Below are 27,777 nucleotides of genomic sequence, written 5' to 3'. Positions count from 1 at the left end.
ACTTTTTCCAAATGCAAAAGAAAGATCCCCCTTGCATCCCCCGGGGAGCGATGGCAGTGGGACCACACCAGTCCTGCCTTCCCCCCCCCTCCCCAAAGCCCATCCCGGGCTCCCCCTCCCATCCCTCTCCTCCCTCCCCGGGGCGGGGACGACCCCGAGGGGGCGTGCGGAGCCCGGCGCCCCCCCCCTCTCTCCCCTCCCGCCCCCCTGCTACAAAAAGCTCCCGGCCCCGCAGCTTCGGGCTCCAGCTCCGCCGCCTCCCGCAGCCGCTGCTCGGCCTCGGGGGGCACCCATGGGGGGCTGCCGGGGGGAGCTCGGGGCCGCCCCGCCTGGGGCTGGGGGGTCCGCGCCCGTCCCCGACACCGCCGCGCAGCGCCGGGCTTGAGAGGGGCTGCGGGGGGGCTGCGGGGCTCGGCCCCCGGTGAGTCGCGGGGAGAAGCGATGGGAATTTTGGGGGGGGGAGGGTGCGGGGATGGACCCCCCCTGCCTGCTTCTGTGCGCCCTGAGGGGCTGCGCGGGGGTCGCTGCCTCCCCAAAGCCTCCGGTGCGCCCCCCGAGCATCCCTCCGAGACCCCCGGGGGTCGCCTCCGTGCTCGCTGCTCCCCCCCCCGGGTCATGCTTGGGGTCGGGAGGGTGATGCCGGACCCCCCCGGCTGCTCCCCAGTTGGAGAGGGGGCGTCCCGCAGAGCATGTGGGGGCTCGGGGAGTGGGGCTGGGGGCGCACGGCTGGCCCAGCCTGGCAGGGCTGGTGGGGGGGGCTTTAATTCCTTCCCCAGCAGAGCAGTGCGGGGATGGGGGCGTGAGGGGCTGCCCCCCCAAAAGGCAGGTGCCGTAAGGACCCCCCCGTGGTAGGCGCTGAGCTGCAGCCTCCCGACCCCAGAGCAGGGTTGGGGTCCCATGGGGGAGCACAGGGGGGTACTGGGTGCCCCTCGTGGCTGGTGGGTGCCCCTTCTCGGCCCCCCCCCCCCAAGCCAGGGGTCTGCGTTGGTGGTGGGCATTTCAGGCTGCCAGCTGCTGCTGAGCTAGCCCGTGGCTTCTCCATGGGGTCACCGCGGGGTCTGGCTCTTCCTCGGGGGGCTTCCAAACCCATCCTGGCTTTGGCAAGAAACCTCGCGCTGAGATGTGGCCACCTCTGCCCCCTGAGAGGTCCCCCGGCAGCGGGTTGGGGTCCCCCAGGAGCAGATATTGGGGTCCCCCAGGAGCAGGTCGGGGTCCCCTGCTTCATCCCGGGCCGTGCTGGGTGAGCGGGGTCAGGACGTGGCACGGTCCCCAAGCTCCTCACCTGCCCGCTCGGCCCCGCAGGGGACAGGAGGATGGAGAACAAAGCCATGTACCTGCACACCTTCGGCGAGAGGGAGAACGGCTCCGTCTTCGAGGAGCCCTTCGAGGGAAGGAACCTCTCCAAACTGAACCTCTGCGAGGACGGTGAGTCCATGGCGCAGCGCTCCCTCTGCTCCCTTCTTCATCCCGGTGGCACGAACCCAGGGAGATCCTGGGGGGGCACACGGGGGCTTGGCTCACCCGGGGAGCAGCTCAGCAATTTGTCCCTGCGTGGATAAAAGCATCTGGCCTGGCTTAGGATCTGTGGGTCCCAGGGATGCAGAACCGAGGAGGAATCCCTGCGCCTGGAGGGGGCTGCTGGTGGGCGCGTTGGGGTCGGGGCGTTGGGGTCGGGGCGTTGGGGTCAGGGCGTTGGGGTCAGGGCGTTGGGGTCAGGGCATTGTCCCTGGTGGATGCGTGTCACAGAGCACGACTTTTTTTCCTCCAAACTCTTGCTCTCGTGTGTGCGCTCTTGTCCAGAGATGCCCCACGGTGGGGTTGGTGGCACCGGGGCGCGGTGGGACCCGCATTTCTCATGGGACCTCTGCCTCCACCGCGGCCTTGCTGAGCTCTTTTCCTCTCCTCGTGGCCCGTCGAGTGGTGTCTGTGTTGCTCTCCATCCTGGCTCGGTCCCTGCCGGGAGATTTTGTCCCCTGGAACAACCCCCTGAAGGAGACAGAGCAGGGACGCAAACCACGGCGTTTCCCCAGCTTCCCTCCAGGATTTTTTCACGAGGCCTCTGCAGCCGGGACGGGCTGAAGCGGAGATGGGAGAGGTCCCCTCGGCTGGCAGCTTCGCTCAGAAACCACCTGGGGGCTGCCAGCCAAAGCAGGCTTGTTCTGGGGGGGTTCCCAGCAGCGCCGTGCCCCCCAGGCACAGCTCCGTGGGGATGGGGGTCTCGCCTTGCCAGGCTCAGGCACTGGAGCGCGGCGCTTGGGGCATCACCGGGGCGGGTGATGGGGAGCCCGGGACAGGCTGCAGCCAGGCTCTGGGAGGTTCCAAATTGTTTTTTGGATGCTGGCGTGGTGCAGGTGGCTCGTGGTGCTCAGTGCAAGCAGCGATGTGGCCTTACTGGGGCTGGGGACCCTGGGGCTGGGGACAGCTGCGGGGCCGCGGGGCGCATTTCCAGTGCCAGTGAAAGCTGAGATTTGACGTCTCCAAACTCGCTGTCACCCCACAAGGTTCCCAAACCTCATGGTTTGGGATGCCCAAGCAAGGGGCAAAGCCAGCAAAGAGCCCACAAGGATGGATTTCAGGGAAACACCCAACATTGGGGTGAGGATGGATGCTGCACCCTGGGCGCAAACCCAGCGCCTTCTGCTCCCACCCCAGGTTTGGGGGCGAGCCCTGCCTGCTCCCGGCCCCCACCTCTTTCCGCGGCCGGGCAAACCGCAGCCTGGCTCCCCTGGGGGTGGGCAGGGGAGAAATATTTTGCTTTTCCCCTTGGTTACGGGGCCGGAGCACACCCCTGGGCCGCTCGGAGCGCGCTGTTGTGAAAGCCGGGCTCGGCGAGCGCAGGCAAGGGAGGAGTGGGTGGTTCGGGGCGCGGGGCCAGCTCCTCCCGGAGTCTCCCAGGACCTGATCTAAGTGTTAATGTCAGAAAAATATTGCAGCTTTCCTCATTATGAAACCCTCGGCTCCAGCTGTTTGGCCGGTGACAGCCCGCCCCGAGCAGCAAATGGGAACCGCATGCGGGTAATGAGTTGCACATTGGGTGGGTTGGGGAGGGGGGGGGAAAGGATGGGGGGCCCTGCCCTACACCTTCTGCTGCTCCAGGCGCCCTCAAACCCGGCTTCTCTTGGGATCCAGGGGTCAGCCAGCGTGACCTCAAGCGGTTTATTATTTCGGAGCCTGGAGGAGCCTCCCTCAGCCCCAAAACGGGCCCGGGTTGAGCTCTACACCCAGCGTAACCCTTCAGGGGCTGGGGGCTCTGCCCAAGGGCTGTGAGGTGATGGAGAAGGGGACAACCCAGCCCCTTGTCCCTCCAGCACCCCGTAGGTCCTTGGGGTGGGATGGGGTGGGCTTTGGGGATGTCTCGGGGTGCGTCGCTCGTGGCCACAGGAGGGGGTCCCCTCCCCAGGGGGCCTGGTTTTGGGGCTGTTGTGCCTCACCTTTTTGGATTAATTCTGGAGCTGGGTGGTCCAGGGCTGTGCCTGGGGCTTAAAGGGCAGAGAGCAATGGGATTATGGCATCCGAACACCGAGGGGCTGGGAGTTTTGGGGCTCTGCTCCTCATCCTTCAGTCGGCGTCCACGGGGACATCTGGGATCTGGTGAGGGGCAGACCCAGCAGCACCCTCCAGCCCGTGGGAAGCTGCTGGTTCCCGGCCGCTCTTGGAAACCCCTCTTGGAGAAGCGCCTTTCGCTTGGGGTTACCACCACCCCATCACCCCCTCGTTTGCGCAGTGCCCCCGGGCTCACCAAGCGGCTCCGAGGCATTCATCCAGAGCAGTGCTGCAGCCCTGGGGCTGGGGATGGAGGCACCGGGTCCACCTGCAGCTCTGGGCTGTGTTGCATCACAAAACTTTGGGATTTACCCGTGCGGGGCGCAGGCTCTCACCCACCTCCCTTCCGTGGCAGGACCTCTGCTGTCCCTCGCGGATTTGGGGCTGTGACGCCCATCCGGGCTCTGCCTCCCAGCATCGCCCAAACTCTCCCAAAACACAGGTTTGGGCGAAGCCCCGAAGCAGAGGGCTTTTCCCTGGTGCTGGCTTCACCCTGAGAGAACCTTTCACGTGCTCCCTTTGTGCTTTCCTTCATTTTTTCCTTCTCCCTGCCCTCTGTGCCGGTGTTTTCCCCCCAGGGTCCCCGCCAGGCTCTCCGCACCCCATCTATGCTTGAAAGCAGACACACACAGACGTGCTGCCCCCCTCCCCACAGCCACGAGGCTGCCGAAATCCCCCCGGAGGTGGCTGTGGGTGGGAGCAGAGCCCCCCCCCAGTGACGCCGCGCTGTGTCCCCAGGTGCCGGGCGCAGGATGAAGGCGGCCGGGCGCTGCGGGCGGCTGGGCTCGCTGGCGGCGCTGAAGTACGCCGTGCTGGGGCTCTACCTCCTCGTCTTCCTCATCCTCGTCGGAGTCTTCATCCTCGCAGGTAAAGGCCGGGCATGGGGTGATGTTTTTTTTTTGGGGGGGCATCTCTCCAGGCTGGCTTGGGGAGGGCTAAAACCTGGCAGCCCGAATCTCTCCGGGGTGCCGTGGCCACCGGTGGCATCCAGGGGGTTCTGTGCACACAGACCCCCCCCCAGGACCCTTTTGGGGACCCCCAGGCTCTCTCAGACGCAGGCAGGGCATTATCCCTGCGCAACACATCCCTCCAGCCTCCCCTCCTTGGATTTGCTGAGCGCGGGGGCAGAGCCCAGAGGGCAGGGACGGGAAGGCTGCCCACGAGTGCCTCTAATTGCTCCCAGCCCTGCGCACGCATCCCCTGTGCTTGGCTTCACTGCTGGCTTGTCCCCCCCCCTCGCCGTTTTTGGGAGGATGCCCACACCGCTGGAAGCCCCCCACGGAGCAGCTGTAACCCCCCGTGTGGGTCCTGCGGGGCGGGGGGCTCCCATGGGTGCCCCGATGAACCCAAAGATGCTCCAAGGCATGGGCCCGTCGCTTCCCGGGTTGGACCCCCCCAGCACCTCCCTGCTCCAGCCCCCGAGCGCTCCCCAGGGCTGGGCAGAGCTGATCCGATTTCTGCCCCCCCTCCACGAGCCCTTTTGAGGTCTGAGGGTGATTTTTTTTGGTGGGTCCCCTGCAGCAGGGAGCAGGACGGGTTCCTCATTTCCCTCCTCGCCGCCCAGCCCGTGCCTGTTGCGAAGGGCAGATTTTAGCTTTCCGTGGGCTGGGGAAGGGACAGAGGGAGGTTTCGCTGGAATTTGGAAGCCTTTCCCACTGATTTCTTGCATTACATTGTTTTAATGTTGTTGTTGGAGCGAGGAGCCCTGCGCTGGGGATGCCACGAATTGTGCAAAGGGCTCGGGGCAGGCGCGCATGTCCTGGGCTGAGCTACAGCTGCTCGCCTGAGAGCAGCTCCAGCAATAACAGGAACGAGATTAGGGCCCCCGACGACAGCGGGGAGAGCTGGAGCCGTGGGCATCCTCAAAGCCTCCCTCCCAGAGCCAGGATTTCGGCTGTCAGGTTTCAGCAAGACCCCCGGTCAAATCGCCTCGCCCTCCTGGCTGTGGATGGGAGCTTCAGAGAGGCAAAATTCAGCTGAACCCAGGGGGGTCCGACCCCTTTGGGGGTGCCAAAACCCCGGATCTGATGGCAGGAGAGCAGCAGGACCCAGCCCTGAGACCCCGTGGGCTGGAGAGCCAAAAATTTGGCTGCTGGGGGAGCATCCAAAAGCGCTGGCCGAGGAGAAGCGGCGGCTCAGCAGGGCGGTGGAAAGAAGTGGTGATGAAGTGGATGAGCAGGCGACGGATGGATTGGGGCCCTGGGAGCTGCTCCGCCTGCCAGCGCCTCGTTGTAGGGCTGTTAATGGGGAGAACCTCCTGCTGGAGGGATTTCAGCTCGGAGGGGACCCTCCCGGATAGCTTGGGGGCTGGGGCTAAGCTCTCCAAACCTCCTTGTGGGACCAGGGCAGCTCCGAGGGGGGATGCTGAGCCCTGTCCGTCCCTGCCGTGCTCCCTTTCTGCCCAGGGGACGTGAGGAAAACCCAAAAAAGCCTCCATCCCACCCCGTATTTTGGGTGCCCAGCAGCCCCGTGCATCCTTTCCCGGGGCGGGTGTGGGTTTGAAGCTGGCCCGGGCAGGCGTCCCCGCTCCGTGGCAAAGGGGTGGAAAATGAGCAAGCTGCTCCTCTGCCTGCGCCCCTCCCCGCTCCTGGGGTGTGCGCGCTCCTCCAGGCACCAAAAAGGAGGGGAAAAGGTGATTTTTGTGAAGCTGGGGCTCAGGGGGAGCTGGTGCTCAGTCCCCATCACCCTGGGGAAGGGGCTGAAGCCTGCGGGGAGCTGGGCTCGGCTGCTGGAGACCCAGCGCTTGGGGTTACGGGGGGGGGGATTCATGCCCAAGCCCTCCTTGTTCCCCAAAACGGCACCAAACCACGCCTGAGCACTCCTGTCTCAGGTTTTTTTCAAGATCTGGGTTAAATCCTAATATTACAGAGCTTACACCTGCATGCACAGCTCTGCACCGGGGTGTCTGAGCCCAAACCCGAGGCTGATCCCACTCCTTTGCGCACCTTCGTGCCCCTTTTTTTGGGGCAGCAGGAAGGGCTGACGGGGCTTGGGGTAGGGCTCTTGCGATCCTTTTCTTTTTTTTGGGATGGACTAAAACAGCTCATGGGTGCTCCCAGGGCAGGACCCGGGGCTGGGGCTGGGGATTGGGGCCAGGAACCGGTGGGGACGGCAGCCAGGAAGACAGCTTGTCCCGAAAACACAATAGTTTGGGGGTGTGGGGGGGGAGCAGCTGCTCGCCGAGCCCTTTTGGGACCATGAGCTCAGCCCCAGGGCTGCCAGGCCTCGTGCTGGAGCTGGCAGCGGGCTGATATTTTGGGTGTCCGAGGCGGGGAGGGCGGGAGGAGGCTGTGTGGGACCAGCACCCGCCCATCTCCTGCTCCTCCGGCTCAGCCTCGCGCCCGCGGTTGTGCCGGATGAGTTTTTGGAAATTGTTTATAGGGTTTGGGGCAACTCCGTATTTATAAATAACCACAGGTAGAAGGGGAGGGAGCTTGCCCGTGCATCCCAGCCCCCTGGAGGACCTGCCTTTTTGGGGATTTCTGCCCGTGATGGCCACTTGGGGCCTCTTCTCCCCTCGGTTTTATTGCGAGGAAGCTGATGCCTTCATCCAAACGCTGATCTTAATCCCAACCCAATGTCCTCCATCGGTTCCTCCTCCTCAGAAATGGGCAGGATGGTGCCGGGGTTGCTCCAGCTGAACCCCAACACCGCCGAAGGAACAACACTGATTATTTTTTTCCCCTTATTTCTCATTATTCCTGCGGGTTTGGCTTCGAGTCCCTCCTCCCCAGCCCTGGATGTGTTGGAGACCCAGCGTCACAGGGAGAGGCAGGGGGTGGTGATGCCCCCAGGCTGGGTGGGGGGTTTGAGGGTGCTGCTGGGCTTTACTGGGTGCCACTGGGCTTACTGGACAGCTACGAGCTGCTGAGATCAAAGCGGCTGGATCAGGGGTGCCCCCATCCATCCCGGGGGGCTGTATAGGATGGAGCGGGGCCGCACCTCTCCATCAACCCCATCTCCACGGGGGGTTTTCTGATGCCCCCCTCCCGTCTCTCCCTCGCAGTCTCCCGCCCGCAGACGTCCCCCGAGGACCTGAAGGCGCTGCTGGGGAACGTGAACCGCCTGAACGAGAGCTTGAGGGACGTGCAGCTGAAGCTGCTGCACCTCCCGCTGAAGGGCGAGGTGATGGAGCACGTCTGGCGGCTGCAGGACCTGCTGCAGAACCACTCGGACTCCTTGTTCCTGCTGACGGGCTCGCTGCAGAAGCTGGAGGGGCTTCTCTGGAGCCTGCAGAGCCAAGCCAGCCAAACCGACAGGGCCGTGTCCAGCCTGTGGGACAGCCTGGCCCAGCAGAGCGACGCGGCGCAGCAGGAGACCTACAGGCTGGCGGTGGAAGGCAACAGCAGCCGGCTGCTGCTCCAGCACCACGAGCACCTCCTCAGCCACCTCGGCAGCCGGCTGGAGGGGCTGAGCGAGCAGGTGACGGCCGCCAGCGGGGCCGTGGATGCCATGAACAGGACCTTCTCCTACGACGTGAACGTCCACCGCGCCCGCATCCAGGACCTGCAGGTGCTGATCAGCAACGCCACCGAGGACGCGCGGCGGATGCGCCTGGTCCACATCGCCATGGAGCAGCAGCTGAAGCACGAGCTGGCCATCCTGGGCAACGTGACCGAGGACCTGAGGCTCAAGGACTGGGAGCACTCGGTCGCCCTGAGGAACATCTCCGTCATTCGGGGTAAGGCGAGGGCGTCTGGTTAGGGGATCGCTTAGAAGCATGGAGTATCGCGAGTTGGAAGGGATCCGTAAGGGTCATCGGATCCGATTCTAGGATTCTAGGATTCTAGGATTTTGGGTAAGGCGATGACATCTTGTTAGCAGCTCCCGTAGAATCATGGAATCATGGAATATCCCCAGTTGGAAGGGAACCGTAAGGATCATGGAATCCAATTGTAGGATTCTAGGATTTGGGGTAAGATGAGGACATCTTGTTAGTGGCTCCCTTAGAATCATGGAATCATGGAATATTCCGAGTTGGAAGGGACCCGTAAGGGTCATCGAGTACAATTCTAGGATTCTAGGATTTGGGTTAAGGCAAGGACATCTTGTTAGCAACTACCTTAGAATCATGGAATCGTGGAATATCCCAAGTTGGAAGGGACCTGTAAGGGTCATCGAGTACAATTCTATGATTCTGGGATTCTATGATTTGGGGTAAGATGAGGACATCTTGTTGCAGCTCTTTTAGAATCATGGAATCATTGAATATCCCAAGTTGGAAGGGACCTGTAAGGATCATCGAGTCCAATTCTAGAATTCTAGGATTCTAGGATTTTGGGTAAGGTGATGACATCTTGTTAGCATCTCTTTTAGAATCATGGAATCATAGAATATCCCCAGTTGGAAGGGACCCATAAGGATCATGAAGTCCAACTCTAGAATTCTATGATTCTAGGATTCTATGATTCTATGATTTGGGGTAAGGCGAGGACATCTTGTTAGCAGCTCCCTTATTATCATGGAATATCCTGAGTTGGAAGGGACCCATAAGGATCACAGAGTACAATTCTATGATTCTATGATTCCATGATCTGGGGTAAGATGGGGAAGGACATCTTTTTAGAAGCTCCCTTAGAATCATGGAATCATGGAATATCCCGAGTTGGAAGGGACCTGTAAGGATCATCGAGTCCAATTCTAGGATTCTGTGATTTGGGGTAAGACAAGGACATCTTGTTAGCAGCTCCCTTAGAATCATGGAATATCCCGAGTTGGAAGGGACCCGTAAGAATCATGAAGTCCAATTCTAGGATTCTATGATTCGGGGTAAGATGAGGACACTTTGTTATCAGCTGCCTTGGAATCATGGAATCATTGAATATCCTGAGTTGGAAGGGACCCATAAGAATCATGAAGTCCAATTCTAGGATTCTATGATTCGGGGTAAGATGAGGACACCTTGTTAGCAGCTCCCTTAGAATCATGGAATCATGGAATATCCCGAGTTGGAAACGACCCGTAAGGGTCATAAAGTCCAATTCTAGGATTCAGGGTAAGATGAGGACATCTTGTTAGCAGCTCACTTAGAATAATGGAATATCCTGGGTTGGAAGGGACCCATGAGGATCATCGACTCCAATTCTATGATTCTATAATTCTAGGATTTGGGGTAAGACGAGGGCATCTTGTTAGCAGCTCTTTTAGAATCATGGAATCATGGAATATCCCGAGCTGGAAGGGACCTGTAACGATCATTGAGTCCAATTCTAGGATTCTATGATTTGGGGTAAGATGAGGGCATCTTGTTAGCAGCTCCCCTCACTGGTGTATGAAGCCAGGAGGGTGTCCGTGGTGCTTTGGGGGTGCTGGGAGTGAGCCCCATGGCATGGTGATGCCCCATGGGGATGTCTCAGGTGCTTTGGGATGTAGCAAATCCATCAGGTTTGGGTCTCTGTGGGGTTCAGGTGTCTCCATCACCTTGGATGTTCTGTAGCTGGTACCCTGCTCGTGCTCCACACGAGGGAGGAAGCCCACCAGGTCCCCTCACTCACCCCCACCCCACCACCACAGAGCCCCGTTTTTCCATGCTCCCCTTCCCCTGCTCTTCTCCTCTTTCAGCCCATCCCAAATAACCATCCCATCCCTCCCAACCCTTGACCACCAACTCTAGCTTTCGTTTGGCTCCAAAGATGCGTGAAACAAGAGAGGGGAGGGGGCTGCACGCCTGGGCTGGGTGGGAAAGGAAAGGGCTGAGCTCTTTAGGGGCAGGGACAGCTGGGCAGGCTGCAAAATATTGGGGATCCCCCTGATTTGAGGCGCAAGAGCAACGGGGAGGAAGCAGCAGGCAGCAAGCCCAGGGTGGGCTCGGGGCAGCCCTGTCCCCAGCTGCGTTTTCAAGGCTGGAGCCCCTCGCCGAGGACTTTGGGGAGGCCAAAATATTAACAGGTTCAACAGGGGCGAGGGGAATTCACTCTGCTGCCAGCCCCCCCGAGCAGGGGTTGAGCGTTTTCCTGGAGCTTCTTGCAGATGGGAGCGAGTGCCGGGGCTGCTGCCAAGGCTTTTCCCTCCCTCTGGCCGCCGGCTGAGCCAGGAGGGGACAGATGTGGCTTCGTAGCAGCTGCAGCCACCCTGGCCCGAGCCTGCAGGTCTTAAATAACGGTGTCAGCAGCGAGGGAGGGTGCCCGGCCCCGCCGCCAGCCCCGGCCGCTTGCACAACGCGCTGGGTGGGATGGGGACGTGCTGCCGGCCGGCTCCATCTGGCCGGCACGAAAAGCCTCATCCAGAGGATTTTGGAGAGGTTTTTTCTCCTGAACGCTCACATCAGCCCAGCTGCAGTGCTCGGGAGGATGGAGCAGAGCAGGGGGCATCTGGAGAAGGGTTTTTGCCCCCCGCCACAAGCCCTGAGCCCAGTGGGGTGAGGACAGACTTGGCACAGGGGCCTCTCCTTGTCACCCCTCCGTGCTCCTCCATCCTCACCCTCGCTGTCCCTGGGTCCTGCAGAGCTTTTACTGGGTCCTGCAGAGCTTTTACTGGGTCCTCCAGAGCTTTTACTGGGTCCTGCAAAGCTTTTACTGGGTCCTACAGGGCTTGGCCTCCTTGGGCTCTTTTAGGGCACAGGGAGTCACTGGCTGGGCGCAGCACCACCTGCTCGTGCTCTCATCTCCTTCCTATTTCTTTTTTCTTGGTCCATCTACTCAGCTTTTCAAACTCCAGCAGGCCAGCGAGGGGATTTAGGGCCATGCAGTGACACCCCTGCCCAGCAGATCCCTCTTCCCACCCCAAATCCTCTCCTCGCTGTCCTCAGCTCTCCTGGGTGCCGGCGTGTTTTGCACCCTTTTTTTTTCCCCGTGAGGCTTTCTGGCTGACAGCTTTCTGCACGACCATAAGATTGTGGCTTTTGGGGTTTCTAAGCAAACAACACTCAACAATTTCCAATTATCGCCCTGGCTGGGGCAGGACAGCGACCGGATGACCCTTCCGGCCTCTCTCTGCCCAATTTTCTATCATCCCATGACTCATTGATTTTATTTATTTTATTTATTTTTTCATCCCGTCCAGTTTCTTCCAGCGGGCTCAGCTCCTAATTGCTTTCAGCTTGGTGGAGCTGGCCCCTAGCAGGCTCTGTCACCGATTTTGGGCCTTGCAAGAGCTTGCAGAGAGCTGGTGGCTCCTTCCTAGCCTCCTCTGTGCCTCAAATCCCCTCCTGTAGGCTCATCTCCGCCCTTCCAAAATGCATTATTTATTTATTTTTAAACTTTCCTGGAAGATATTTTCACTGGAGATGTCATGGGGTGGAAGGAAATTCCAGGAAATTTAGGCCTGCGCCCAGGTGGAGCTGCAAGGTGAAGTTTTCAGGCGTGTGGAACAGGGCGATGGGGTCGTTTTTGTCCTTCAGGGCTGCTGGCATCGTCCCCCGTTGTCATTTAGGGACTCCTGCAGCCAAATCCTCTTCGTTGCAGGGCCCCCGGGACCCAAAGGAGACCCAGGCCACGAGGGGATGGAGGGGGAGCCCGGCCTGCCCGGCCTGCCCGGCCTGCGAGGTAAGGATTGAAGCGTCCAGACCGGGGTGTACAGAGCCAGGGCCGCAACCCCCATGGGGTTTTTGGGGCCCCCAGCCCTTATGGAGCAGCCCCCATGGGGTGTTTGGGGCCTTATGGGGCAGCCCCCATGGGGTTTTTGGGGCCCCCAGCCCTTATGGGGCAGCCCCTAGCCCTTATGGGGCAGCTCCCATGGGGTTTTTGGGGCCCCCAGCCCTTATGGAGCAGCCCCCATGGGGTGTTTGGGGCCCACAGCCCTTATGGGGCAGCCCCCGTGGGGTTTTTGGGGCCCCCAGCCCTTATGGAGCAGCCCCCATGGGGTTTTTGGGGCCCCCAGCCCTTATGGGGCAGCCCCCATGGGGTGTTTGGGGCCTTATGGGGCAGCCCCCATGGGGTGTTTGGGGCCTTATGGGGCAGCCCCCGTGGGGTTTTTGGGGCCCCTAGCCCTTATGGGGCAGCTCCCATGGGTTTTTTGGGGCCCACAGCCCTTATGGGGCAGCCCCCATGGGGTGTTTGGGGCCCCCAGCCCTTATGGAGCAGCCCCCATGGGGAGTTTGGGGCCCACAGCCCTTATGGGGCAGCCCCCATGGGGTGTTTAGGGCCTTATGGGGCAGCCCCCATGGGGTGTTTGGGGCCCCCAGCCCTTACGGGGCAGCCCCCATGGGGTTTTTGGGGCCCCCAGCCCTTATGGGGTAGCACCCCTGGGCTCCCCCACCCATCAGGGCACTGCTGGGGGTCTGACGTTTCGGGTTCTCCGTAGGGGGCTTTTTTCCATCTCAAGAATGCCTTTTTTTTTAAATTATTATTATTTTTCCCCGTTCTTCACTCAAACCATTGTTTTTGAGAGAAATCCGATTTACAAACCAAGCTCGAGGCTGTTTCTCATTTCCAGCCAACCCTAGAAACACCGGGGTTGGCGCCCAGGACTCGGGGACGGCACCGGGGCTGCCAAGGACCCCCCCTGGGCGAGGGATTTCTGTCCCCAGAAGGATGGGGGTGGCAGGATCCGTCCCCAAAAATATTGCACCCCACTCCGATGATGGACCCACACCAAAATGGGGGGGCTCAGCACCCCATAAAACCCCATTTTTCATTGCCCCGTTGCCCCCACGGGGGTGGAAACCCGGCTGCTGTCCCAGAGCCCTCCCCAAAACTCTTTTTTTTTTTTCTTTTTATATTTTTTTTTTCTTTAAACAGCAAAACCAAAACAAAATCCCCGGAGGCTTCACCTGCCCGGAATTAGATATTTTGGAAATAAAATTCCAAAAAAATAAATAATAATAATAATAAAAAAAAAAGTTTGGCAAAGCCCAGCCCAGTTTGGGCACAGATCGGTGCCAAGGGTGGGGGGCTCTGAGGGGGGGGTCCCGGTGCTGCATCGTGACCCCTTTGCTTCTCCCCATCCTCCAGGGCTGCCCGGGGAGAGAGGACCACCGGGGCCGCGTGGCCTGAAAGGGGACCAAGGGGACCTCGGCCCTCCGGGGCCGCCTGGGATGCGAGGATTCAGAGGTAAGGGGCAGCCTTCAGGGCCCCCAGAGCCCCCCCAGTACCCCCCCAGTGCCACCCCTGCCATGGGCACGACCCCTGCCCCCAGCCCAGGCTGCCCCCAGCCTGGCCTTGGGCACCCCATTTGTGCCAGGCTTTTTTATTTTATTTTATTTTATTTTATTTTATTTTATTTTATTTTATTTTATTTTATTTTATATATTTTTATTTTATTTTTAATATTTTTATTTATTTATTTATTTATTTTTATTTTATTTTAATTTAATTTAATTTATTTTTTCTATTTTTTATTTTTTATTTATTTTATTTTATTTTTAATATTTTTATTTATTTTATTTTATTCTATCTTATTCTATTTTATTTTATTTTTTTTTCTATTTTATTTTATATTTTTATGGTCCCCTTCTGGCTCCCCGTGGTTTTCCATCACCCCACCACACCCTACGGGCTCAGGGAGACCTCTTAAAAGAATCTCCAGGCTGCAGCCTAAATCTAAATTGGGACGGGTAACAACTCCCAAAACAGCCTCTTTCCACCCCAAAACACCCACTGGGGGTGGGCGGGGGAGGCAGGAAGAGCCCTGCCCAGCACCACCCCGCTCCTGCTGCCCCTTTTTGGGTTCATCCCGTGCGCTGCTCCTTGTGCAAAAGCTTCCTTCGTGCAGGCTTTTTTTTTTTTTTTTTCCTGAAAGCCCCAAAACCCACGCAAATTTCAGGCAAAACCCGTGCAGATTTGGCTCTTCCGATCCGAGGAGCGAGCCCTGAGGGCAGCTTTGACTCTCCTGGCTGGAGGAATTTGGTGATGGCACCAACCCCACGCTCCCACCACCCTCTCCGGGACCCGTGTGCCTTACCCCAGGGCCAAAATCCAGAGGTCAGAGCGCTCAGATAAGGGAAGTTTCGCCCCAAAACCCCTTCTCCAATAAATCACGCAGCACGCTGGCGGCGAGTGCCGAATTTCTACGCTTTTTGGGATTCTCTGAAATTGATAGGAAACAGACCCGGAGCGAGGCAGCTCTCCAAGCCCAGGCTTCGAGCGCAAGCTGCTTTCCTGCACCACCAGGCTCACGCCCCTCGGAGGGGGCTCACACCCCTCCCCGAGCGCAGGAGAGCCGGCAGCCTGCCCTGGGGGACCCCAAAACCTCTCCCCAAAATCCCTGGCTCAGACCACAGCGCTTTTTTGGGGCGAAAAAAGCACCCCCAGCCATCCCGGGTTTGGCCTTTCCTCTCCCAGTTGCGTTCCTCTCCCGGTTGCTTTCCTCTCCTCGTTGCTTCCCCTTGTTACGTTTTTCTCCTCCTAGATGTCTTTTCCCCTAAAATTCCCCCAAAAAGGGATTATTTTCCTCGTTTCCATACAGCGGGGGGTGCTCTCCAGCTCAGCTGGGATTTCGTCCCAGCAGGGATGCTCCAAGCCCAGGCAGCAGCGGTGCCACCCGCCGGGCTGCCCCCCTGCCCACCAGGGAGCTGCTCTGCGAAAAAATAGGGAAAAATGGGGAAAAAATAGGGAAAAATGGGGAAAAAAATAGGGAAAAATGGGGAAAAAATAGGGAAAAAAAAGGAGAAAAAGCTGCCAGGAAGAGCCCAGAAACAGCCTGGGAGAAGCCAAGGCTGCGTGGGCAGCGTCAGCTCCGGGGATGGAGCAGGAGGCACGATGCTCATGGGGTTCGCTCCCTGCCGGCATCTTCCCGGCTCTTCCCTCCTCATCCTCAGCCAAAATCGCTCCCCAAAAGGTCCCGGTCCCGTTCGTACCAGCCCCAGGATGGCACAAATTTTGGGACAGGACACGGGGGTGGGGGGGCTCCAGGCTCAGGGCACCCCTTTACTCCCCTCCACCTCCAAACCTAAATCTCAGCACATCCTGGTGGTGACGGCGGTGCCAACGGGGTGCCGGCATCATTTTGGGTGAAAAAAACTGCTTTTTTTTTAACGGGGCCAGCAGCCCAAGGGCTGAGCTCTGCCTTTTTTTCATCACGTGCAGCCCAGCAGCAGCATCTCCAGCCCCTCTCCTTCCTCATCTGGTTCCCATCAGCTCCGGGCAGCTTTTCTCCATCTGACACAGCTGGGGCTGCCCGGGGGGGGGGGGAGCAATTTCGGCTTCCCAGAGCCTCCGAGTTAAAGGGCAAGAATTTCCTGTGTGCTTTTATTTCTTTTTTTTTATTATTATTATTTTATTATTTTATTTTTTTTAATTTATTTTTTATTTATTTCTTTTTTTTATTATTTTTTTTTAATTTTTTTTTTTCTGCTTTATCAGAAATCTCCGGGCGGCTGCGGGTGCGTCCTTGGTGGCTTTCTCTACGCGGAGCGGGGCCGGGGGGGGGGCTGCTTTGCCTGGGTGGGGGGCTCTGAGATGTGAGAAAGCCCCCCCCCAGAGCCACCCCCCCGGCACGAGCTTCATCCCCTCTCCTCTTCCTCTTCCCAGGTGACCGAGGACCCAAGGGAGAGAAGGGGGACCGAGGCGGAGAGCTGGGTAAGTGCTCCTGGGGGGGCATCTCCCTTTCCCCCCATCACCCCGTGGCGATGGGAGCCAAACCCAAGGGGGCTGCAAAGAATCAGCCCCTTTTTTCACTTTTTTATTATTTTTTTTTAAGTTTATTTCTCCCCTTTTGCTTCGCTGGGGAAGGGAAAGGAGGAGTTTGGGGGTGCTCGGAAGAAACGGGCGCAGCAACACGGAGGAAAAAAAGGAGAAATTAATTTTTGGGGTCGTTGGGGGTGATTCAGAGGGGAAGGGGCTGGGGGGCTGCGCTCGGAGGGACGGGGCTGTGGCTGAAGCCCCCCAGGGTCTGATCCTGCGCCCCTGCAGCACGAGGGGCAGCTTTTTTGGGGCATTTCCCCGTGGCCCCGATGCTCAGCGCATCCCCAGCTCCAGCTGGAGAGCCCCCAGGGTGCACGAAAAGAAAAAAAAAAGCCTTGGGGGGGTCTGGATCCATCCTGGAGCCTGGCCCCAGCAGGTCCTGGAAACCCCAAATCTCCCAGATCCCCAGCGAGCGTGCCCTCCTAGGGAACATTTTCCCCAATTTGGGGAAAATTCCTTTAATTGGTGTCCCCCCTAAGCCGCCTTCGCCCCCGATTCGGCACAAAGCGCAAAACGAGGCAGTTTTGGTAAAATCCCAGCACGTGGGGGCTGCACCCAAAATCTGAGCCTGCTTGGGGACCTGGGCGAGAGGGGTGGCAGAATTCCTAAAAGCAAGAAAAAAACACAAAATCTGGAGAATTGGTTGGGTTGGGGGGTTGGCACCCCAAAATCCCAAACCCTTCAGCTCTCCAAGCGCCGGAGACGTGCGCATTTAGGGACGCGGTTGCGTGGTCCCCTCCATGTGTCTCTGGGTGTCCCCTGATGTCCCCAAATGTCCCCAAATGTCCCCCCCGATGTCCCCAGGGGTTGAGGAGGGGCTGATCCGGCTGGTGAACGGTTCGGGCCCCCACGAGGGGCGGGTGGAGGTGTTCCACGAGCGGCGTTGGGGCACGGTGTGCGACGACGGCTGGGACAAGAAGGACGGCGACGTGGTGTGCCGCATGCTGGGCTTCCCAGGAGCCGACGAGGTGTACCGCATGGCCCGCTTCGGACAAGGTCGGGGACAATTTGGGGACAAATTGGGGACATGGGGGGGGACACCACAAATTGGGGGAAAAAAATAATAAAAAAATAAAAAAATAAAAAAATAAATGGGGGGGCTGCAGGGCTGCAGGGGGAGCTGAGTCCCGGTGCTGAGCACGCAGCCGCTCGCCGCGCCGCCGCCACCCCAGGGTTTGGGGTTTTTTGGAAGAAAGGTTTATTGGGGTGATTAGTTTTTTGGGGGCTGGACACAACTTGTGATTTTTTTTATTTTTTTTTCCTGTTTGGAATAACAAAAGGTTTTTATTTTTCATATTTTTTATTTTATTTTTCTATTTTTTTGTTTTATTTTTGTGAGACTTCTGATTTTTTTTTCCTTTTTGGAATACCAAAAGGGTTTTGTTTTTTATTGTTTTTTATTTGTTTTTATTTATTTATTTATTTTTTTTTTAATTTTTATTTTTCGTATTTTTTATTTTATTCTTCTATTTTTTATTTTATTTTTATGAGACTTCTGATTTTTTTTTTCCTTTTTGGAATACCAAAAGGGCTTTATTTTTTTTTATTTTTATTTCATTTTTATTTATTTTTATTTATTTTATTTTTATTTTATTTTTATTTTTCGTATTTTTTATTTTATTTTTATATTTTTTATTTTATTTTTATGAGACTTCTGATTTTTTTTTCCTTTTTGGAATAACAAAAGGGTTTTGGTTTTTATATTTTAAATTTTATTTATTTATTTATTTATTATTTATTTATTTATTATTTTTATTTTATTTTATTTTATTTTTATTTTATTATTATTTTATTATTATTATTGTTATTTTAAAGCTTTTAAAAAAACCTCATGGCAACGCCTGGCACCCACCCTGGTGGCCTTTGCCCCCCCCCCAGCTCCCAAGCCCGGGGGGTGGGGGGGCCCTGTAACCCCTTCCCCACCCACTAGGACCATGGTGCCCACCCTATTGGGGTCCCTTGGGGGGGGACACCCCAAGCTCCAGGACCCGGTGGCCCTGGCAGCACCTTTAGGGGACCCCAAAAGTGCTGCGCCACCTCATTTGGATACCCTGGGGGGGGGCACAGGGTGGTGCCCCCCCCTCTGCCACACACCCGCAGCCCCCTAAATCTTTGGGACAACAGCGTGCGTCTTTTGGGATTTTTCCCCAAAAACAAGGATTGTGCCTCCTGGGTGGCTGGGGAACCCCAAAAATATAGGGTTACGCCCCTGGGTGAGCATCCCAATGTCTGGGACCCCCCCTGGATGAGGAGGGGGGCTCATCCTGACCCCTTTTTTTTTTATAGGGACGGGCAGGATCTGGATGGACGACGTGTCCTGTAGGGGCACCGAGGACAGCCTGCTGCGCTGCGGCTTCTCCAGCTGGGGCAAAACCAACTGCGGCCACGCCGAGGACGCCGGCGTCAAGTGCCTGGCGCCGTGAGGGGGGGGGGGGGCACCCCAAAATGGGGGCACCCCAAATGGGGGCACCCCAAAAGGGGATGACCCGAGAGGGGGCGCCCTGAGAGAGGACATCCCAAATGGAGCACCCCAAAAGGGGACACCTCAATTGGGGACACACCAAAAGGGGACACCCCAAATGGAGCACCCCAGTTGGGGACACCCTGAGAGGGAACACCCTGATTGGGGACACCCCAAGAAGGGACACCCCAGTTGGGGCACCCCAATTGGGGACACCCTGACTGGGGACACACCGAAAGGGGACACCCCAATTGGGGCACCCCAAATGGGGACACCCTGATTGGGGACACCCCAAGTGGAGCACCCCAATTGGGGACACCCCAAAAGGGGACGCCCCAAATGGGGATGCCCCGAGAGGGGGCACCCTGAGAGAGGACATCCCAAATGGAGCACCCCAAAAGGAGACACCTCAATTGGGGATACCCCAAAAGGGGGCACCCCAAATGGGGACACCCTGAGAAAGGACACCCCAATTGGGGGCACCCTAATTGGGGACACCCTAAAAGTGGACACCCTGATTGGGGATACCCTGATTGGGGACACCATGATTGGGGACACTCTAACAGGGGGCACCCTGAGAGGGGACACCCCAAAAGGGGACACACTGAAAGGGGACACCCCAAATGGGGCACCCCAATTGGGAACACCCTGTCATTGGGCACCCTAAAAGTGGACACCCTGATTGGGGATACCCCAATTGGGGCACCCCAAAAGAGGACACCCCAAATGGGGCACCCCAAATGGGGACACCCTGATTGGGGACACCCCAAAAGGGGACACCCCAAGAAGGGGCACCCCAATTGGAGACACTCTAACAGGGGACACCCCGATTGGGGCACCCTGAGAAGGGACACCCAGAGAAAGGACACCCCAAATGGGGCATCCCAAGTGGGGCACCCCAAAAGGGGACACCCCAAAAGTGGACACCCTGATTGGGGACACCCCAATTGGGGCACCCTGAGAGGGGACACCCTGTCAGTGGACACCCCAATTGAAGACACCCCAAGGGAGGACACCCTGATTGGGGACACCCCAAGAGGGGACACCCCAAAAGGGGACACCCTGAAAGGAGACACCATAAGAGGGGGCACCCCAATTAGGGACATCCCAAATGGGGACACCCCAAGACGAGACAACCTGATTGGGGACACCCCAAATGGGGATACCCTGATTGGGGACACCCTGTCAGTGGGCACCCCAATTGGGGACACCCCAAAAATGGACACCCTGATTGGGGACACCCCAAATGGGAACACCCCAAATGGGGACACCCCACCTGGGGACACTCTTGGGGTCACCGAGAGCCCCCGCCCGGCCTGGCCCCCGCTTCCCGAAATGTTTTATCCCAAATAAAGCTTTTTTATTACCCCCCAGCGGCCCCAAAACCTGGTTTCGAAGCTTTTGGGGTGCGGGGGGGGAGCCCCCCCCGTGGCTCCTCGCCCCTGCCTCGGGGTATTTGGGGGGGGGGGTCCCAATGGGATGGGAGGGCTGGTTGTGGGGTTTGGGGGGGCTGCAGCAGGGCGGGGCACCCCACAGCCGGACCCCGACACCTCCAGGGGCTGGGGGGCTCAGAGACCCCCCCCCAGGGATTTGGGGACCCCACAGAGACCCCTCCCCAAGGACTTGGAGACCCCATAGAGACCCCCATAGGGACTTGGGGACCCCCTGGAGACCCCCCCCAGGGATTTGGGGACCCCATGGAGACCCCCCCCAGGGGCTTGGGGACCCCATAGAGACCCCCCCAGGGATTTGGGGACCCCATAGAGACCCCCCCCTAGGGCTTAGAGACCCCCTGGAGACCCCCCCAGGGCCTTGAGGACCCCACACAGCCCCCCCCCAGGGCATTGGGGCCCCTGGTGCACCCCAGAGCCCCCCCCCACAGCTCTTGGGGACCCCCCAGAGCCCGCCCCAGGGACCCCCAGGGCCCCCCCCAGGCCCCGCCCACCCCCGCTCCGCCTCCCGCAGCTTTTTGGCCGCCCGCGGCCGCCGTAGGGGGCGGGGCTCCCGCGCGCGCAGCATTCAAACGGCAACGGCAGCGCCTGGGGGGGGGCTACTACGAGGAGTAGAGGTAGGAGTAGGAGGAGGGGGGGATAGGAGGAGGAGGGGGGTGAGTAGTAGCAGCGGGGGGAGGAGGAGGAGGAGAGGGAGGGGTAGTAGGGGCCCGAGGAGTTGTAGTAAGGGGGCTGGGGAGGAGGAGGAGGAGTAGGGGACTGAGTAGTAGTAGTAGTAAGGGGGCTGGGGAGGAGTAACTGGGCGTGTAGTAGTAGGGGATCGAGGAGTAGTGGGGGGCTACGGAGTAGTAATAGGAGGAGGGGGCCCGAGGAGTTGTAGTAAGGGGGTGTGGAGTAGTAGGGGGACTGAGTAGTAGCAGTAGGGGGGTGTGGAGTAGTAACAGGCCCAAGGAGTAGTAATAGGGGGCTGTGGAGTTGTAGTAGTAGGGGTCTGAGTAGTAGTGGGTGGCTGTGGAGTAGTAGCAGGGTGTGTAGTAGTAGGGGGGATGTGGAGTAGTAGTAGGGGGGATGTGGAGTAGTAGTGGGGTGTGGAGTAGTAGGGGGCCCGAGGACTTGTAGTAAGGGGGTGTGGAGTAGTAGGGGGGCTGAGTAGTAGCAGTAGGGGGGTGTGGAGTAGTAGCAAGCCCAAGGAGTAGTAGTGGGGGGGCTGCAGAGTAGTAGCAGGGTGTGTAGTAGTGAGGGACTGCGGAGTAGTAGTAGTGGGGGGCTCTGCAGTAGTAGCAGGGCGTGTAGTAATAGGGGGCCCAAGTAGTAGTAGTAGGCGGGGTGTGGAGTAGTATAGGGGGGCTACAAAGTAGTAAGGGGGTGTGTAGTAGTAGGGGGCTGTGGAGTAGGAGGAGGAGGCTTGCAGAGTAGTAGTAGTAGTAGGGAGCCCCCAGAGTAGTAGGGGGCCTGCAGAATAGTAGTAGTTAGGGACCTGAGGAGTAGTAAGGGGCAAAGTGGTAGTAGCGGTCCAAGTGGTAGTAGAGGGCCCTTGGAGTAGCAGCAGTGCTGTTTAGGGGCTGAGCCCAGCCCCCGGGGGGGGGGAGCTCCTCGGTGCTCTCCCCGGGGGGCTGCTGGTGGCCGTGTAGTAAACCCTCTACTCCCCGTTGTAGGGCTCAGCTTGCAGCCATGGAAGCCCTCAAGTCCCAAAACGTGGAGCAGAAGGAGAAGCCTGGTGAGTTACACCCAGGTGTAAGCACTGAGGATGCTCAGGCTGGTTGGTGAGTTACACCCAGGTGTAAGCACTGAGGATGCTCGGGCTGGTTGGTGAGTTACACCCAGGTGTAAGCACTGAGGATGCCCAGGCTGGTTGATGAGTTACACCCAGGTGTAAGCACTGAGTAGAGGTGCTGCCATCTGCTGTCCCCTCCTCAGTGCCTGCTCACCTGCGGGCTTGTTTATTTTTGTTGTGGGTGATTTTTTGGGTGATTTTTCTTTTTTTTATATGTGTGTTTTGTCTTTTTTTTTGTCTCTTTTTTTGTCTTTTTTTTGTCTGTCTTTTTTTTGTCTTTTTTTTGTCTTTTTTTTTGTCTTTTTTTGGCTTTTTTATCTTTTTTTTTTGGCTTTTTTTGGCTTTTTTTTTGTCTTTTTTATCTTTTTTTTTGGCTTTTTTTGTCTTTTTTTTGTCTTTTTTGTTTGTTTTTTTTTGTGATTTTTTGGGTGATTTTTTCTGTTTTTGGTTATTTTGTGATTTTTGTTTTTTGTGATTTTTTGTTTGTTCTGTGTTTTTTTTTTATTTTTTTGTGTGATTTTTTTATTATTTTGTGATTTTTCTTTTTTTTATATGTGTGTGTGTTTTCTTTGTCTTTTTTGTTTTTTTTTGTGATTTTTTGTGTTTTTTCTTGTTTTTTTTTTTTTTTTTTTTTTTCTGGGTTTTTTTTGTTTTTGGTTGTTTTTTTTGTGATTTTTTGTGATTTTTTTGTGTGATTTTTTTTGTGATTTTTTTGTGTTTTTTTGTGATTTTTTTTGTTCTTTTTGTGTGTGTGATTTTTGTTTGGTTTTTTTTTTGTGACTTTGTGATTTTTGTGTTTTGTTTTTGTGTGTGATTTTTTTTGTGGTTTTTTTTTGTGATCTTTTTTTTGCAATTTTTTTTGGGGTGATTTTTTTGGGGTGATTTTTTTGGGGTGATTTTTTTGGGGTGATTTTTTTTTTGGTGATTTTTTTTTTGGTGATTTTTTTTTCTGAGTGATTTTTTTGGGTGATTTTTCTGTTTTTTTTACCTTTTCCCAGAGCCGTGCGCAGCGTCCGTCACCATCCCGGCCTCCCCCTTCATGCAGAAGCTCGGCTACGGCACCGGGGTCAACGTCTACCTGATGAAGAGGTACGGGGCCAGGAGGGGGACCCCAAACCCCAAACCCTCCGCACTCCCAGACCCCCTTTTACCCAAATCCCATAAATCTAAATCGTGACCCAAACTCCCATTTCTGACCCAAAATCACATTTTTTTCCCCATTTAGGTCCCCGCGGGGTTTATCCCGCTCCCCTTGGGCCGTGAAGAAAATCAACCCCAAATGCAGCCGGACGCAGCAGAGCCTCTACCAGCAGCGGCTGAACGACGAGGCCAAAATCCTAAAGGGCCTCCAGCACCCGAACATCGTGGGTGAGCCCCCCCCCTATTAAATTCGGAGCGCTAAATAACCCCTGATTTGGGGAAATTTGGGGAAATTTCGGTAAATTTGGGGTTTTGCTTCTTTTTGGGTGCCGCGGGGAGGAGCAGCAGCGAGGCGATGCCCTCGAGGCGTGGAATTAGGGATGTGGGGTCAGGAAGGGTGTGGGATCGGGTTGTGTCCCCCCAAAATTTTCCCAAATAGGCTCCGGGGAGGTGTTTCAGGGCCAGGAGTGTTTGGAGGAGCCGCTCCAGGCTCTTATCTCCCCTCTTATCTCTCCTCTTATCTCCCCGCTCCGTTTGGCATTCGTTCCTCTGTGCCGCCCCAAAACGCCGCCTGGCTTCTGGCAGGAATTTGCAAACACACAAAATCTTGACCTTTCCAGCTTTAAAAAAAAAAACACTTTTCCTTTTTTCCTTTTTTTTCCCCTTTTTCCCTTTCTTTTTTATTTCCCTTTTTCCCTTTTTCCCTTTCTTTTTTATTTCCCTTTTTCCCTTTCTTTTTTATTTCCCTTTTTCCCTTTTCCTTTTCTTTTTATTTTTTTTCCTTTTTCCTTTTTCCTTTTCCCTTTCTTTTTTATTTTCATTTTTCCTTTTCTTTTTTATTTTTTTTTCCTTTTTTCCTTTTTCCTTTTTCCTTTTTTCCTTTTTTCCTTTTTTCCTTTTCCCTTTTTCCCTTTTTCCCTTTTTCCCTTTTTCCCTTTTTCCCTTTTTCCTTTTCCTTTTTTCCTTTTTTCCTTTTTTCCTTTTTTCCTTTTTTCCTTTTTTCCTTTTTTCCTTTTTTCCTTTTTTCCTTTTTTCCTTTTTTCCTTTTTTCCTTTTTTCCTTTTTTCCTTTTTTCCTTTTTTCCTTTTTTCCTTTTTTCCTTTTTTCCTTTTTTCCTTTTTTTTTCCTTAAAAAAAACATTGAAATATTCCCAGGTTGAGATTTCTGCAAACGCCACCGTGCCCCTGCGTTCCCAAGCATCCCCTATTCCCTCCCTGACACCAGCTGCAGGTGTCACCCCCCCAAATAAAAAAAAAAAAAAAAGAAAACAACAAATTCCCCTTTTTTCCTGATTCTCTGTCCCTTGATGATCAGGGAACCCCCCCCCGTACCCTTTTGGGGGGCGCAAAGCAGAGCTGGGGGCTTTTTAGGGGCGCTCCCCTTGCTCCGTGCCCAAAATCTGGGGCTCATCCCCCCACCTGGCGGGGTCACCTCTCCAGGAACCACCCCCCAAAACCACCGGGACCCCTTGGGGTGAATCCGTGCCAGCCCCCAGCCCCTAAAAACACCGGTGCCAGCTCCTTTTGCCTAAAAAGTGATTTTTTTATTATTTTTTTAAGGTTACCGCGCCTTCACCGAGGCCAACGACGGCAGCATGTGCCTGGCCATGGAGTACGGGGGCGAAAAATCCCTCAGCGACCTGATCGAGGAGAGGAACGCCGCCCGCCTCGGCCCCTTCCCCGCCGCCACCATCGGCAAGGTGGCCCTGAGCATGGCCAGGGGGCTGAAGGTGGGTTATGGGGTCGGGGAAACCAAAACCCCAAATTGTGGGGGGGGTGAGAGGGTGCTGCGAGGGGTCCTACAAGGTTGGGGGATGCTCGGTGCCGTTTTTGCGCCTCTCCCGGGCTGAAAAAGGTGATTTTGAGGGCTGGGAGTTGGGGGAAAAAGTGATTTTTTTTTAGGGTTTTGAGCATCGGGGGTGGGTCTGAACCACGGCACGGTTCCGAGAGCTGCTCCTAAAGCTCCGCGGGGATTTTTGGGGTGCTGGGAGGAAATTTGGGGCAGGGAATTTGGTGCTGCTGCAGGCGCAGCTCTGAGCTCCTGGAATAAGCCGGTGGCTGCTTCCAAGGGTTTATTCCCAAAACAATTCTCCCAGTTTTGCTCTAAAAAACCCCAAAACCAGAGTGAAGCAGCCCCCCCGCGCTAAAAAACCCCAAAATCAGAGTGAAGCACCCCCCCCGCGCTAAAAAAAAAACAAAATCAGAGCGGAGCAGCCCCCCCGCGCCCTGCAGGCGGGCGTTAACCCATCCCCGAAATTTTAACGTGAAAAACGACGGATTTGGTGCTTGGTTCTCTAACCCCGCTGGCTCCTCGGTGGTTACGGGTCCCCGCGGGGGGGCTTTAATTGCTTTTCTCCGTGTCCCCCCCTCCCCAGTATCTTCACAACGACAAGAAGCTGCTCCACGGGGACATCAAATCCTCCAACGTGGTGGTGAAAGGCGACTTCGAGGCCGTCAAGATCTGCGACGTGGGGGTCTCCCTGCCCCTGGATGAGAACATGACGGGTAGGGGGGGATTTTGGGGGCACCCAAATGCTCGGGGACTCCCCGATCCCTGGAGAAGGGGGTGCGGGAGCTCTCCAGGAGGTCCGGATCTGTTCCCTTTTGTTTTTTGGGAGCCGTCCCCTTTTGTTTTTTGGGAGCCGTCCCCTTTTGTTTTTTGGGAGCCGTCCCCTTTGGGGTTTTGGGAGCTGCGCCCTTTGGTTTTTGGGAGCAGCTCCCTTTGGGTTTTTTGGGAGCCGTTCCCCTTTGGGTTTTTTGGGAGCCGTTCCCTTTGGGTTTTTGGGAGACGTTCCCTTTGTTTTTTAGGAGCCGTTCCCCTTTGGGTTTTTGGGAGCCGTCCCCTTTGGGTTTTTGGGAGCCGTCCCCTTTGGGTTTTTGGGAGCCGTTCCCTTTTGTTTTTTGGGAGCCGTTCCCTTTGGGTTTTGGGGAGCCGTCCCCTTTTGGGCTTTCGGGAGCCGTTCCCCTTTGGGTTTTTGGGAGCCGTCCCCTTTGGTTTTTGGGGGCTCCTCCCTTTGTTTTTTGGGAGCCGTTCCCCTTTTGTTTTTTGGGAGACGTCCCCTTTTGTTTTTTGGGAGCCGTCCCCTTTTGTTTTTGGGAGCCGTTCCCTTTGGGTTTTGGGAGCCGTTCCCTTTGGGTTTTGGGAGCCGTTCCCTTTGGGTTTTGGGAGCCGTTCCCTTTGGGTTTTGGGAGCCGTTCCCTTTTGCAAGGAGCGAATTTGATCGGAATTTGATCAGAATTAGAAGCAAACAAAGCAGAACCACGGGGGTGGAGGCGGAGGGACCCCGGTGGCTTTGTCCTTACCCCCCAAATGTGTCGGGTTCCTTGCAGTGAGCGACCCCCAGGGCTCCTACATCGGCACCGAGCCCTGGAAACCCAAAGAGGCTCTGCAGGACGAGGGAGTGATCACCGACAAAGCCGACATCTTCGCCTTCGGGCTGACCCTCTGGGAGATGATGACCTTGGCCGTGCCTCACCTCAACCTGGGAGGCGGCACCGACGACGAAGGTTGGTGGCTGTTGCATTTTCTGGGGGGAAAAAAAGCCTTTTTGGAAGTTTCTCCCTGAATAGGATTGGGTTTTTCGGGTCCATCTCAGCACCACCAAGGTGCTGGGTCTGCCCTGGATGCCGTATAAAAACCTCACAAATGTTTTTGTCTGCGCCACCCCAAAAATCCCACAAAACCATAGACAGCCTGAATCCATCTGAGCTGTTCTTGGGTGATTTTTGAGGTGGAAAAAAGGAAAACGAGCGCCCTGCCTGCCCCTGTTTGGCTTTGTAACTCTAAATGAGAAGCTGATAAGTGACAGTAATTAATCACCGCAAACCAGAGCTTTGTGAGAGCTTCGGCACAGATGGAGAGCTCCTTGAAACTCAGCTGCTCCTCAAATTCCCATCAGCCTGGCTCCCTGCTCTGGGGGTGGGTTTAAAAAACGTCCCCGAGCCTCAGGGCTGTGCCTCCAGGAGTGTAGGAGCGATGCCCCGCCGTGGCTGTGCTGTTAAAAAGATGCAGAAAAGGGGCCAGGAAGCCACGCAGTGACCTCCTGCTGGAATTTGGGGGCAGGGATTTGAGCGAGGCAGCCGAGCCTGCTGCGACAGAGAAGCCAAAACCAGCTCCTGTTTTTTTGCCCTGCTGGGAGAAACAAGACGGGCACAGCTTTAACATCAAAAACCCTTAAAGAACGAGGAGAAAATCGGGCTCTGAGGGCTGCCGGAGCCCAGGGTGTCCCCCTCTTTTTCCAGACGAGTCCTTTGACGAAGACGATTTCGACGAGGAGGCGTACTACGCGGCGCTGGGGACGCGGCCGGCCCTGAACATGGAGGAGCTGGACCCTTCCTACCAGCGCATGATCGAGCTCTTCTCCATCTGCACCAGCGAGGAGCCGCAGAAACGCCCCTCGGCCGCTCACATCGTGGCAGCTCTGGAAGCCAGCCTGCCCCCGGAGTGACAACCCCGGCTCCTGAGCCAGCGAGGCCGTTCCCGAAGCTGTGTTACCCTCCTAGGTTGTAAAATCTGCTCCTTGCAGAGCCTAAATCTGTTCAGAAATAGCCCTTTTTAGCCATTTTTAGGTTTAAGGATGTGCCCTCGATGCGCTCCGTGCAATGCCCCCCCAGGTCTTCCTGAAGTGCCCCTGAGCTGTTTAAAACCCTCCCCTGGTTGTGTTTAACTTATCCCCGTCTCTGGTTGATGTTCGTGGCAGACGTTGAAAAGAATTTGTTCTCTAATTTGTGTAATTAGTGCTTTTTTTAAAAAAAAAATCCGAAGGGAAAGGGGTGCGGGTGGGCAGCACCCCCAGGGAGCAGCTCAGCACCAGGGGCTGCAGGCTCCTGGATTTGGGGTTAGGAAAGG

The 27,777-nt window shown here is 56.3% G+C and overlaps 2 protein-coding genes across 4 annotated transcripts; both read left to right on the top strand.

The window, feature by feature from the left end:
- The first annotated feature begins 228 nt into the window (after positions 1 to 228).
- On the top strand, positions 229 to 19,937 carry SCARA5 (scavenger receptor class A member 5). The gene is made up of 9 exons (XM_038177486.2): positions 229 to 421; positions 1,303 to 1,425; positions 4,282 to 4,410; positions 7,550 to 8,224; positions 11,946 to 12,026; positions 13,434 to 13,532; positions 15,951 to 15,998; positions 16,908 to 17,099; positions 18,390 to 19,937. The coding sequence occupies exons 2-9, from the start codon at positions 1,314 to 1,316 to the stop codon at positions 18,524 to 18,526; spliced, it is 1,473 nt and encodes a 490-aa protein (XP_038033414.2). The 5' UTR covers positions 229 to 421; positions 1,303 to 1,313; the 3' UTR covers positions 18,527 to 19,937.
- Positions 19,938 to 20,494: 557 nt separating this feature from the next.
- Positions 20,495 to 27,653, top strand: PBK (PDZ binding kinase). 3 transcript variants are annotated; one of them, XM_072036620.1, is made up of 8 exons: positions 20,495 to 20,632; positions 21,671 to 21,732; positions 22,788 to 22,878; positions 23,015 to 23,157; positions 24,489 to 24,658; positions 25,304 to 25,433; positions 26,259 to 26,435; positions 27,171 to 27,653. In XM_072036620.1, exons 2-8 carry the CDS (start codon positions 21,687 to 21,689, stop codon positions 27,374 to 27,376), a joined length of 963 nt encoding a protein of 320 aa, XP_071892721.1. In that variant the 5' UTR covers positions 20,495 to 20,632; positions 21,671 to 21,686; the 3' UTR covers positions 27,377 to 27,653. The 3 variants fall into 3 exon arrangements, with proteins under 3 accessions (XP_071892721.1, XP_071892722.1, XP_071892723.1); XM_072036621.1 differs by lacking the exon at positions 20,495 to 20,632 and adding an exon at positions 20,836 to 20,846 and having other exon boundaries at positions 21,669 to 21,732; XM_072036622.1 differs by lacking the exon at positions 20,495 to 20,632 and adding an exon at positions 21,494 to 21,503 and having other exon boundaries at positions 21,669 to 21,732.
- The last annotated feature ends 124 nt before the right edge of the window (positions 27,654 to 27,777 follow it).

Source organism: Anas platyrhynchos, chromosome 3 (assembly GCF_047663525.1).
Source record: "Anas platyrhynchos isolate ZD024472 breed Pekin duck chromosome 3, IASCAAS_PekinDuck_T2T, whole genome shotgun sequence".
Lineage (NCBI taxonomy): Eukaryota > Metazoa > Chordata > Aves > Anseriformes > Anatidae > Anas > Anas platyrhynchos.
Note: the sequence above shows the minus strand (reverse complement) of the source record. Positions and strands in the feature narration are given on the sequence as shown.